This window comes from Glycine soja, chromosome 4 (genome assembly GCF_004193775.1).
Source record: "Glycine soja cultivar W05 chromosome 4, ASM419377v2, whole genome shotgun sequence".
Classification (NCBI taxonomy): domain Eukaryota; kingdom Viridiplantae; phylum Streptophyta; class Magnoliopsida; order Fabales; family Fabaceae; genus Glycine; species Glycine soja.
In genome coordinates, this window is record NC_041005.1 from 17,367,427 (window position 1) to 17,379,842 (window position 12,416).

The 12,416-nt window shown below is 37.0% G+C and overlaps 2 protein-coding genes and 1 pseudogene across 4 annotated transcripts in view; all 3 read left to right on the forward strand.

Annotated features, from left to right (window-relative positions):
- Nucleotides 1-227: 227 nt before the first annotated feature.
- On the forward strand, nucleotides 228-1,302 carry LOC114410627 (annotated as a pseudogene).
- A 217-nt stretch (nucleotides 1,303-1,519) lies between these two features.
- On the forward strand, nucleotides 1,520-2,663 carry LOC114410628. Its single transcript, XM_028374584.1, has 3 exons — nucleotides 1,520-1,888; nucleotides 2,043-2,188; nucleotides 2,636-2,663. Exons 1-3 carry the CDS (start codon nucleotides 1,520-1,522, stop codon nucleotides 2,661-2,663), a joined length of 543 nt encoding a protein of 180 aa, XP_028230385.1.
- A 660-nt stretch (nucleotides 2,664-3,323) lies between these two features.
- Nucleotides 3,324-12,416, forward strand: part of LOC114409462 (E3 ubiquitin protein ligase RIN2-like) — a 37,498-nt gene continuing 28,405 nt past the window's right edge. Inside the window, exons 1-5 of one of the 3 annotated variants that reach the window (XM_028372934.1) lie at nucleotides 3,324-3,423; nucleotides 4,060-4,498; nucleotides 5,079-5,156; nucleotides 5,965-6,051; nucleotides 6,164-6,285. In XM_028372934.1, the coding sequence (XP_028228735.1) occupies nucleotides 4,259-4,498; nucleotides 5,079-5,156; nucleotides 5,965-6,051; nucleotides 6,164-6,285 (527 nt within the window). In that variant the 5' untranslated portion in view covers nucleotides 3,324-3,423; nucleotides 4,060-4,258. Of the gene's footprint in view, nucleotides 3,479-4,059; nucleotides 4,499-5,078; nucleotides 5,157-5,964; nucleotides 6,052-6,163; nucleotides 6,286-12,416 lie in introns of all 3 variants that reach the window. The other 2 variants (XM_028372932.1, XM_028372933.1) reach the window with 2 other exon arrangements.

The following is a 12,416-nucleotide window of genomic DNA, read 5'->3' on the forward strand; positions in this document are numbered from 1 at the left end:
AAGAAATGGAAAGTAGTATAGTTGATGCTTTGGCTGCTTCAAGAAAACGTAGAAGAGATGAAGAAGAGGAAGAAGAACTTGAACAAGCATTTTTCATTATTGTTAGTGTTGTCACTATGCTTTTGGGTGCACTGACTTGGTATCATGACAAGTACTTTGTTAAGGAACCTGCTCGAAATTTGGAATTAGAGTTATGCACTTTAGTTCCTATAGCTGAAGCTATGACAATGTTTTTGCATATCCTTGCTCACAACCTAAAGTATAGAGTTGTGAACTTTAGTTATTGTAGATCCATGGAAATAATAAGTAGGTAATTCAAGAATATCCTGCGAGCTATAATGAAAGTAAGCAAAGAATATTTGAAGTTCCATGACTATAATCTAGAGGGCTCGGTGGAAAAAAAATGGAAATGGTTTAAGGTAAGTTTGTCATTTGTTAGTAATTATAAGGTACTTTAAGTGATTACAACTTATTTTTTATTTTAAAATGTTTTTAAAATTCGATTGGAGCACTTGATGGGATACATATTCCAGTAACAGTTGCTGCAGAAGATAGACCTAGATATCGTAATAAAAAAGGTGATATCTCTACAAATGTTTTAGGAGTTTGCGGTCCAGATTTAAAGTTTATATATGTGTTGCCTGGGTGGGAAGGATCAGCAGGAGATTCTCGAGTATTGCGAGATGTTTTGCATCGTCAAAACTGTCTTTATATTCCAAATGATAATATTATGAAATGATGAAACTTTATTTAACATATAAAAGAAATATGCATATTTTTTATATATAATTTTTTTTAAACCATTGTAGGTAAATATTTTCTTGTGGATGCGGGGTATACAAATGGCCCTGGATTTTTAGCACCTTATTGAGGGACTAGATATCATCTTAATGAGTGGATCGGCAACACCCCTCAAAACTACAATGAGTTATTTAATCTTCCTCATGCAAATGCAAGGAATGTTATTGAAAGGTCATTTGGGGTATTGAAGAAAAGATGAAGTATATTAAGAACTCCTTCTTTTTTTGATATAAAAACACAAATAAGAATTATTAATGCTTGTTTCATGCTACATAATTTCATAAGAGATGAACAATAAAGTGATCCAATTTTGGAAGCCCAAGACTTGGAACTTTTATCTGTTGTTGACAATAAGTTAATCAATCAACAAATGAAAAGAGTCACAATAATATTGGAGATGAAGTCACAACTATTCAAACAATTGAGGAATGGACAAGATTTCGTGATACTTTAGCAACGAATATGTTTGTCACCTATCAGATAAGAAGAAACTTTGATTAGAGAGATGTTTTTAGTGGATTTGGATTTTGTTTCTTATGTGTAATTGACTCTATACTCATGTATGTGGATACTTTGGATTTTTGTATTTCATAATACTTTAGATTTTGTTTTCTTTTTATGTGTAATTAATTTTATACTTTCGTAGAATGCTAATTTGACTTGTCTCACCTTTATATATATGTAATTATATATGTGAGATTTTTTTTTGTCTAGAGAAATGGAATCAAGCAATGTGAAGAACAAGTCAAGTGGAAAAAGAAAGATGTCTAGTGAGGACACAAGAAGTTACTTCACATGGAACTTGGAAATGGTGCGTGTGCTAGCTGATGTGCTTAGAGATAAAAGAAATTTGGGTAATAAAGGTGATGGAAATTGGAAAGCAGTAGCATATAGTACTACACCTCAAATTTTGTCCAAGCATTTTGGAGTTCACCTCATGGCAGATAATGTTAAGAACTGTTTTAAGCTTTGGAGAACATGGTATGGAATTGTGAGTGACATTCTTAGTCAAAGTAGATTTGATTGGGATAGCACAAAGTACATGATTACTGTTGAAAATGAAATTGCATGGAATGAATATGTAAAGGTAGTCAATCATCTTTTAATTTTATTCAATTGTAGTTATTATTTGTGATGTTATTAACGCGTTTCTATTTTTTTTTCAAGTCACATGAAGAGGCCAAACGATTTCGATTCAAAGTCATTCCTAATTGGATGATATTGTTGACCTATGTGCAAAGGATAGAGCTATTGGAATCAGAGCAGAAAATGCATTAGATGCAGATGATATCATGAGCAAAGAAACAAATGAAGAGGAAGCAATTCATAGTGTGAGTTTTGACTTAGAGGGATCAAGTTCCACCACAAGAAAAAAATATTTGCCCAAGTAAGAGTGGAGAGAAAGAAGGGATGATTTCCTCAATGAAAGAAGTAGCCGAGTCATTGAAAGAATTTGTTGAAGTGACTAAGAAGAAGATGAAGAACAAAAAAAAGATGGAGATAAAATAAGCTCAAGAAGTGGTACATGAAGTGGTGAGTGAGCTAGATAATATACCTAATTTTAATGGTGCACTTCGACATAGAGCAATCGATTGATTGACAGAAAATCCCATTAAGTTTGCGATTATAAAAGCTCTTCCATTGGATGGGAAGAAGGATTACATATCGTCTTTTATGCCTTGATGCCAAATTATAGGTACATTTGATATCATGACAAGTATTTTGATGTTGTATAATTATATTTTACATTTATATCTCTCATTTTATATAACAAATTATGTTTTAACAAATATGATTTGTTCAGTAACACTTAACATTATGTTTTCTTCTGCAGAAAAGATGTGAAGGAATTCGTGTGCTAAAGCAAATGCAATTAGAAAATTTGGAATTATTTTGGAAGTTTGACTTATTTTGTGACTATATTTTGCTTTAGTCCAATTTTTTTTGGTGTAATTGCATTACTGGCCAATGACTTCTACATAAAACAAGTTTTATTTATAGACTTCTAAATAACATTCCAAGGTGAAATGGTACTACATATTTTTTATGCTGTGAGTTTTATAATGGATCGTAAATGGAATAATGATTTAAATAGTTAAATTAATATATTTTTAATTGAAATAGATTAAAATAGTACATATTTATTGGAATATCACACTCGACAAATAATATATAGAATTTATTAATGAAAAAAATAATTCTTTTGTTAAAAAATTGTTTTATTCAAATATAAAATTTTAAAAAAGAATGCATTTGATTATTTTATCAAAATAAGAAATTTTAAAAATGAAGAAATTCAATTTCTTTATCTAAATACAAAATTTTGAAAATAAAAAAAATTCAATTTCTTTATCCAAATACAAAATTTTAAAAATAAAAAAATTTAAATTAAAATATTTAAAATTATCAAAATTTAAAACTCTTTTTTTTGAAATTTTAAATTTCTACTTCCAAACATAATCTAAAATTAATTCAAATATATTAACAATGCAATCTATACGTGAGTCAATGTAACATTTACCAAGTAACCTACATTAAATTCGCGCATTTCAATCTTTCCTCTCTCTACCTAAACTCTCTCTCTCTCTCTCTCATGTCTTTGTCTTGATTCCGATGCGAATGGTAATTGCAGAAACCCCAACTCTCCTTTCCTCTCCCTCCTCCTAGATCGAGTCAGGTTCTTTTCGTGTTTCTTTCTCGTTCCTTTTTTTTTTTTCTTTCCCTATTTTGTTTTTGTATTTATTCATTTTCTGACAAAATGAAATTGTTTTCTTAATCAACTTTACCATCAACTACCCTTTGAATTTTATGATTAATTTGGGTTTGTTGCAAATTCTCCATCATTTTAGTACTATGATTCTAGGGTTTTCTACAATTTTTGAGCTTGATTAGTAGATATGTCGTTGATTGGTGGGAGGATTTTGTGTGGGGGAGAAATTGGATTGTTTCAATTTCGTTTTTTTATTGTCAGTTTGAATAAGAAATGGAAGTAAAGTCGTTTTTCAATTTTGGGTATTGATAATTCCCAAAGAAAAATGCGAAATTCACATGCTCTTTGATTGCTACAATTGATTTAGTGGTTGCAATTGCAAATTTGAAAAAAAAATACCCTTTTCCTTTTGGTTGTGTTAAGTCCCTTGCTGGGAAATGAGTTGTGGGATTGCCTTCACTGGGCTCAGGGTTTTCTATTGTGTAATCTTTTTTGACTTGTTTTTGGTGGCATTTTAACTGATCACTTGTTCATACTTTCTCTTTTAGGGTATCCTATTTTATCTGGAGACCTGACATGGTAAAACAGTAACACACAGATGGTCGTGTTTTAAGCTGATTTATAGACTTTGCCCTCTGGTTCCATTGGATTCTGAACCATATTTATGATGGGCAAAGGGCGGTGGTAATTTAAGTCAGATGAAAATTCAGAACATTTTTGTGGGCAAAGAGGCTGAAGTTATCACTAATGGCTTTGAGGGTTATAGCAATTTCAGTGGTTTCTACAGTATTAAGCTTTGTGGGTCTGCAGTTTTGCACAGACTTGTCTTTGGATAAACTTACATCAGATGGGCTAGTCGGCTGGAATCTAATTCACTTGGACAATGCCAGCCAAGACATTGAGTTGCCTTTGGGTTTGTACACCACCATAGGGCTACTGGTGAATTGCATGATCAATGTATTTATCCTTCTCAATCTTTGCCTCAAGGTGAGTTTGTTGTATTGAGCAGTAGTTACCAATATTAGGAATTCATGGATTATACCAATTTATGATGTTAATTTGTGGTGGCCTGTATGTTCACCCTTCTGGTTGAGAATGTGTACAATAATAGCATTTAATATAGCTGCGCTCTTAACTTTATTTCAAGAGTTTCTTCTGCTTCATTACAGACTAAGATAGAAAAGGAGGGGGGGGGGGGGTGATAAGTAGCTCTTAAGTCTTAACTAGGTTGTTGGTGTTTTTCCTATTTTGGACTAGTCAGTTGATACAAGAATAGGATAGTGTAATATAGTTCCTGAAAATTGTGGTGGTCAATTATAATCAATCTTTTTTCTGCCTAGGATTTGGTAACATTTTTTATTTTTATAATTTTTTATATTAGAAAGGTGTAATAGCAATGATTTACACATTGTTCAATTTATGCTGCTTTTGCTTTCTTCTTTATTTTCTAAGTAATCTTGTAGGCTAGGGTGTCCATGATTTTTGTCCATGATAGTATAGATCCTGTTAATTTCTTTTATCAATTAATATATTTATTACTGTTTATGGGACCTCTTATCACTTGCAGGCTGTGTTTTTCACGGAGTTATATGCTTCTGAAACTCGTAAACTGGTTGAACGTCTCATTAATTATGTCATTTACAAGGTTAGCGTTTTTCTGTTTCGCTGTTTTCTGAAATGTGTCACTGTGAACTTTATTCTGATTATTTATTGACAATGAATGTTACTAAAGTATATGTTTGTTTAGAATCATTTTATTATCAAGTCTATTGTGTCTGATTTATGGATGGGAGCTACTGCATTGATTGAGCATCTCTTTTCTCACCTCTCCCATTCTTTTCTTTTACTGAAGATATAAATTTTTGTTAATGTGTTGGTTTAGAGTTTGCTCCTAAGATTTGTTTTTAAGCAAGATTTGATTAGCTAATTGACATGATCAATGCAAGTGTTTCTCAGATATGTGGATTGTCGAATCTGTGGATAAACAAATCATATTGTGAGTTGTGACATATCTAATCATAAGTGGCAGAGTAGTAGCTGTCAATTTTTTTCTTTTGCTGGCCAGTTTGATGTGCTAGGATGCCAAGGAAAACATCTTTATCATCGTCATCATCATCATATTATTTAAATTATCTGCTTCATTTTTATTTTTTTTACTTTTGATCATTGTTAATGGTCAAGTTTAGTGACATTTAAGAAATTATCAATATAGTTTGTTTCGAATTTTACTTAAAGGAAAACATCTTTATCATCGTCATCATCATCATATTATTTAAATTATCTGCTTCATTTTTTTTTTACTTTTGATCATTGTTAATGGTCCAGTTAATATGTAATTATGTATTAGCTTTGCAAAGTTTAAATGTAATTTAGGAACCGTGTGATGCTTATTAGTCATAAATTGACACTACTTAATTGTTATTTATAAGTAATATGTAATGGTGGATGAACAGGGGATGTTTCTACCATTGATTGTGCCACCAACAATTTATCAAGCAGGCCTTTGGTCAACTTGGTTGACTGTGCTTTGTTCTTTGAAGGTATATGTTATAGTAAAAAACAACAAATGGAAATAATTCTGTAGAGATTTGATATATATAAACAAAACCAGTGTTTAGTAACTTGTTCTGACACGGTTAACATATTGCATAGATGTTTCAAGCTTTGGCTAGGGATCGTTTGGAACGGCTGAATGCATCTCCGGCTGCTACACCCTGGACATATCTTCGTGTATATTCAGCATTGTTATTTGTTTTCATGGTTGATGTTCTCTGGTACAATTTTCTCTCTTTTTTTTTTTTCTGTAACAATGTTCATATTATTACCACTGCTATTATCGTTATTACAATACTGGATATTCCTCTATTCCCTACTTGGGCATAGCTTTTGTCCTGGACACGGCTTCCAATAGGATTCATATCCTTGCTCTGTAGATAAAGTCTGCCCATATGGAAGCTCAGCTTGCTAATTGAGACACTCATAGTTATCAATAGCAGCAAATAGTGCTGCTATTGTGCGGTAATGGAGCATTGTGGCTGCTGGCTACTATAAGGAAACTCATAGCATCACATTTTTGTTTTGCTCAAATAGGAGCCAAAACTGCAGCTGAATTGTGGAGGATAGTGCTGTTATTCCCTATTCCATTTTCCTGCAAAACCTGATAGCTCACACATTCCAGCCAAGCTCACCCTATTTTTTCCTGACCCATCCCATTTTTGGCTAAACTAACTCCATTGTAGCTTCCTCTGTTCTGCATGAAAATTTCCTTTCCATCTTTCTGTCTTTTTTTTATCTTGTTTCCTTTTTTACTTATCTGCCCCTTTTTTTATTCCTTTTTTGTCTGCCTTTTTTTTGTTTTGTTGGTCTATCTATTTTCTAATACAAGTGCAAGCACAGACAGCTTTTATTTTATATTTCTATTTTCTTATCTTGTTTTTTTTCAACCTAGAACACTTAGACAACCTAATATTTGAAAATACATTGATATTATTAATTATCTGTTTGTTTTTGGGAAAAAACTTAATTGTTCCTTTGCACCTCCAAACTCTCCTTTGAGATTTGAAAAACAGAGGAGTGGTAACAGTATGGGCACTTTCTTAGTTGTTGCTACTTAACTGTGGCATATGCACAACATTTTTTTTTTTGTGCTGTATAGTGTGTTCACACTATATAGTTCCTAGAATTCCACTAATTTTTCTCTGTTTTTTCTCTATAAATTCCATTATCTTCCTTTCTTTTAACTTCATTCCTTAGTTCATAGCTTGAATGAATAGTGAATGTATGTTTGACTTTTGATTATTAATTATGAACATAACTTTAATTTTGGATAAATTATAATTATAATTATTTTTGTTTCCAATTTTCGGTATAGCGGCCATCCCACTAGTGATTATGAAGTTGACCACTCTGTGCTGCTATCTAAAAAAAAAACCTATCAGAGTATGTATACTCTAATACCTCGTGGTTAAATAGGCTCTTTGCTCAAAAGATGCTACTGAACCTCATTTGATAAACTAGCTTCCAATGATACTCTGCTCCATTCGGTGTTGTTTATGGCGGATGGTGGATCATGGTGGTAAGCCAAAAATCTGCCATAAATTTATGGTGGATGGCGTTGCGGAAAATGGCAGACCAAAAAGAAAATATATATATATATATATATATATATTTATATAAAACTAGAAATACTAACAAAACAGTATATATAAATTAAAAAGTAAAAAAAAACAGTAGATATAACAGTAAATACAAATAATAAAACTAAACAGTATATCAACTTTTAGTGATTGGTGGGTTAAGAGAGATGAGAGACAGAGAGAGTGAGAGAGAGAGAGAGAGAGTGAGAGAAGGAGAGAGAGTGAGAGACAAAAGTGCAGACAGAAAGGTAGACAGAGGGAGAGAGAGAGGTAACGTGAGTGTGAGAGAGACAGTCAGGGTGAGGGAGAACATCAACCGGAGGGAAACACCGAGAGTGAGTGATTCTGTGAGACAGAGGAACCTTTCCTACGACCGATTCGTTAAGAATGACGAAGCGCCTGCAAGAGTTAACGTGTATGAGTGGCAAACCGTGAGCCATAGGAAGCATAGAGGTGCGGCCAAAGAGACGCATGGCGGGAACGGACGCCGACAACAGAATCACCGGAGTAACTGGAGGGATGATGCAGAGATTACCTCCTTTTATTTCACCAATTTCCCAGAGGAGATAACCAAGAGGGAGCTATGGAGCCACTTCAGTCAGTGGGGGGAAGTTAAAGAGGTCTTCATCCCCAATCGGAGGAACAAGGAAGGGAGGAGATATGGTTTTGTGCGTCTCAGAGGTGTAATAGAAGTGCGAAATGTAGAGAAAGCTCTCGACAATAGCTTCATTCGGGGGGTAAAACTTCATGTTAATACTCCGAAATATGGACGTGGAGAGATGATGAAGGTTCACACTAAACAGAAGCCAACGGGGGTAAAGACAGGCAAGGACGGACCACCGTGTACGGACGAAGCTTCTTGCAGAGGTGTAGTGGGGACTTCAATCACAAAATCATATGCAGAGGCAGTGATGGCGCTGGGAAGGAAGTCAAATACCTTGACAAAGGAAGTCAACCAATTCGGGAATAACTTTAGCACCTGCTCCACGTTTTCGCTGGCCATACCTGTGGAAGATAAGGCTCGATACCAAAACGCCTGGGTCGGAAGGCTGAAGAACATAGCGATTTTTGAAAGATTGGAAGACGAAATGGCGTGGAATGTGGGTCCAAGCATTTCGGCTAAATACATGGGCGATGATATGGCCATTCTCTTTGGTTTATCAGATATAAAAGCGGCGGAGATTATTCGACAGGAGAAAGAACAGTCCTCCTCTCTGTTTTACTCCTTGACGAAGTGGTCTCCCCAAATGAGGGCTGAAACCAGACTCGTCTGGCTTCGAGTTTGGGGTATCCCTCTCCTCGCGTGGAAGACGGACTTCATGCGTAGGATGGTGGCCGCAGTGGGTGATTTCGTTGACGTCGATGACGACGTGGAACACATGCGGCGCCTAGACCGTGCCAGGATCCTGGTAAGGACGCCACGACCGCCGCTCATCCAGCACGTTGCGCATGTCCTCATTGACGGCGTCAGACATCGCATTGATATGGTCGAAGAAAACGGCGGAGGGGAGTTAGGCGATAACCGCCACGGGAGGAACTTCTGGAGTTCGTCTGAAGAAGTTCCTTCCGACGTAGCAGACGATGACATGGATTCCGTCATCTCGTGGCCGTCGGGGACATCTCCGCCCAGGGACGCTGGGATATCTGCCGGCGACTCTATTGTGGACTGTCGGGTTGCGCGATCATCATCGTTACCCAATGGGTATTCGCGCGACATGGACCCTGTGGGTATTGACCCACCTGACAGGGTGTTGACCACTTTATCTCCCTCGGGTTCTGTCGTTAGCCCAAGTAGGAAGCTTTTTGAATTGGATATAGCTCCTCAGCCAACACACCCTGCAACCTTTCACGATTACGTAGCGGACCCAGTCCCCGAATGCCAAAATCTTCCTCTTTTGTCCAAGACAGATGCCACAACTTCCCCCAAAGCAGTTATAGATGGCCCTTCTGATGAGAGAGATATCCCCAGCCTTGGCCGTAATTTAAAAAGTAACTCCCAAATCAACGGTTCTCACACCCCAACGTTAGAATCTTATGATAAACAGACCCACCACCTTAATGGGCCTTGCACCCCTGCGGCCCAACAAATGGGTTCTCATAGCCCCCATCAGAAACAGCTGAAGATATCGAGTGGACTGCAAGTTTATTCCAGAAGAATGTGGTGTAAAAAGAAAAAAGCCCATAAGGAGATAGACACTCACAACAACTCTGCACCGTCAAAGTATCAAGAGGAAGCAACCTTCGTGAGACAATGTGAACTCCTAAACCAAATGGGGTTGACTTGTGGGGAAGATTTTCAGCATCTCATGGAAAGCTTGGTTGACATGGAGCAGAGAGATTCTGACTTGGTAGCAGAGAAGGGACATGACAATGGTGTTAATGATAAACCTATCATATAACTGTAGAGGCTTGGGGAGGGGGGTGAAGTGGGCTGCTATTCGTAAGCTCAATATAAAACATAAGGTGGATTTAGTTTGTTTGCAGGAAACTAAGAAAGAGTCTGTTACTAAGAATACTTGTCAGTCTATTTGGGGAGATGCTAATGTATCCTGGGATTTTGTTCCTTCAATCAACACTGCTGGAGGGCTCCTTTGCTTGTGGAATTCTCTGGCTTTTGAAGTAGATAGGAGGGTCAAGGGTACGAATTTTATGCTGTTGACAGGAAGATGGATTAAGGACAACATGATGGTGAACATAGTAAATGTATATGCACCGTGTGATATAGCTGGGAAGAGAGAATTGTGGGATCATTTGAAGCAACTAAAAGCCTCAAATCCTGAGGCTGCTTGGTGTTTTCTGGGGGATTTCAATAGTATAAGAAATACGGATGAAAGGATTGGTTCCTCCCAGAGGTCTATGGGTGTTCATGACAGGGATGGCTTTAATGAGTGGATAGCTGATACAGACCTTCACGAAATTAAAAGCTATGGCAGTATGTTCACTTGGTGTAGGCCAAATGGTTCTGTAAGGAGCAGACTTGATAGATGTTTGGTATCTGCTCAGTGGCTCACTAAATGGCCTGATTCCTCTCAACATGTGCTTAATAGAGACTACTCGGACCATTGTCCAATCCTTTTGAAAACTGACGTGTTGGATTGGGGTCCTAGGCCTTTTAGAGTCATGGATTGTTGGATGAAAAATAATCAATATAAAGCTTTGGTTAAGCAAGTGTGGTGTGGGGAAATGCAATCTGGATGGGGGAGTATCGCTTTGAAAAACAAACTGAAGACTCTAAAATCCAGTCTAAAAAGATGGAGTCTTCAGTATGGGGATAGTCATAAGAACAAAGTGGACCAATTGAAGCAGCAGCTGCATCAGCTTGATTCTATAGCACAGGTCAGAACCTTGGGGGCTGAAGAAGTCAAGGCAATGAAATCCACTCAGCAGGAATTGTGGGAGGTTTCTCTTGCTCATGAATCAATTCTGAGACAAAAATCTAGAATTAAATGGCTCAAGGAGGGGGATAGTAACACTGCATTTTTCCACAAATCCATCAATTTCAGGAGACACTACAATGCAATTCAAGGTATCTTCGTTGAAGATACCTGGGTTCAGCAGCCAAACTTGATTAAACAAGAAGCTGTTAAATTCTTTAATGCCAGATTCACAGAGGAAAAAGTGGACAGACCTATCTTGGATGGGGTCCAATTCCATACAATTAATTCAGCTCAAAGGGAGGAATTGTCTGCACCTTTTTCAGAACCTGAAATTAAGGAGGCTGTATGGAGCTGTTGTGGAGATAGATGCCCTGGGCCCGATGGTTTCAATTTTAATTTCATTAAGGAGTTTTGGGGGGGTCCTAAAACCGGATTTCAGGAGGTTTGTGGATGAGTTTCATGTAAATGGTAGCTTTCCTAAGGGTAGTAATGCATCCTTCCTGGCTTTAATTCCAAAAACAAATCACCCTCAGTACTTTGATGATTACAGGCCCATTTCCCTCATTGGGTGTATGTATAAGATCATAGCTAAATTACTGGCTAACAGGTTAAGGAAAGTGATGCCTGCCCTCATTGATGAGAGACAAACTGCTTTCATAAAGGATAGACACATCCTTCATGGAATTTTAATCCTTAATGAAGTTTTGGAGGAAGCTAAAAGAAGTAACAAGCCAGCCCTGGTGTTTAAAGTGGATTTTGCTAAGGCCTATGACACTGTATCATGGTCCTTCTTGGACTATATGATGGAGCGAATGGGATTCTGCCTCAAATGGAGGAGATGGATTAAGGCTTGCAACCAATCAGCTACTGTTTCCATTCTGATAAATGGCAGTCCCTCAAAAGAATTTGCTCCAACAAGGGGCTTGAGGCAAGGGGACCGTTTAGCTCCGTTACTCTTTAACATTGTGGCTGAGGGCTTGAATGGTATGATGAGGACAGCTCTGAACAAGGGCCTTTACAGCAGCTACCTGGTAGGGAAGCAGAAGGTTCCAATAAATATTCTGCAATATGCGGATGATACCATTTTTGTGGGAGAAGCTATTTGGGATAATGTAATTGCTATGAAGACAATGCTCAGAGGTTTTGAATTGGCATCAGGGCTGAAGATTAACTTCTCCAAAAGCAGTGTTGGTATTTTCGGGGCTCAATCCAATTGGGTTCAAGAGGCTGCTCGGTTCCTTAATTGCAGAACCATGGAGACCCCTCTTATGTACCTGGGGATCCCTATTGGGGCTAAGCATTCTAGTTGGATGGTGTGGGAACCTCTCATTAAAAAATTTGAATCAAAGCTGTCTAAGTGGAATCAGAGATGTCTATCTATGGCTGGGAAGG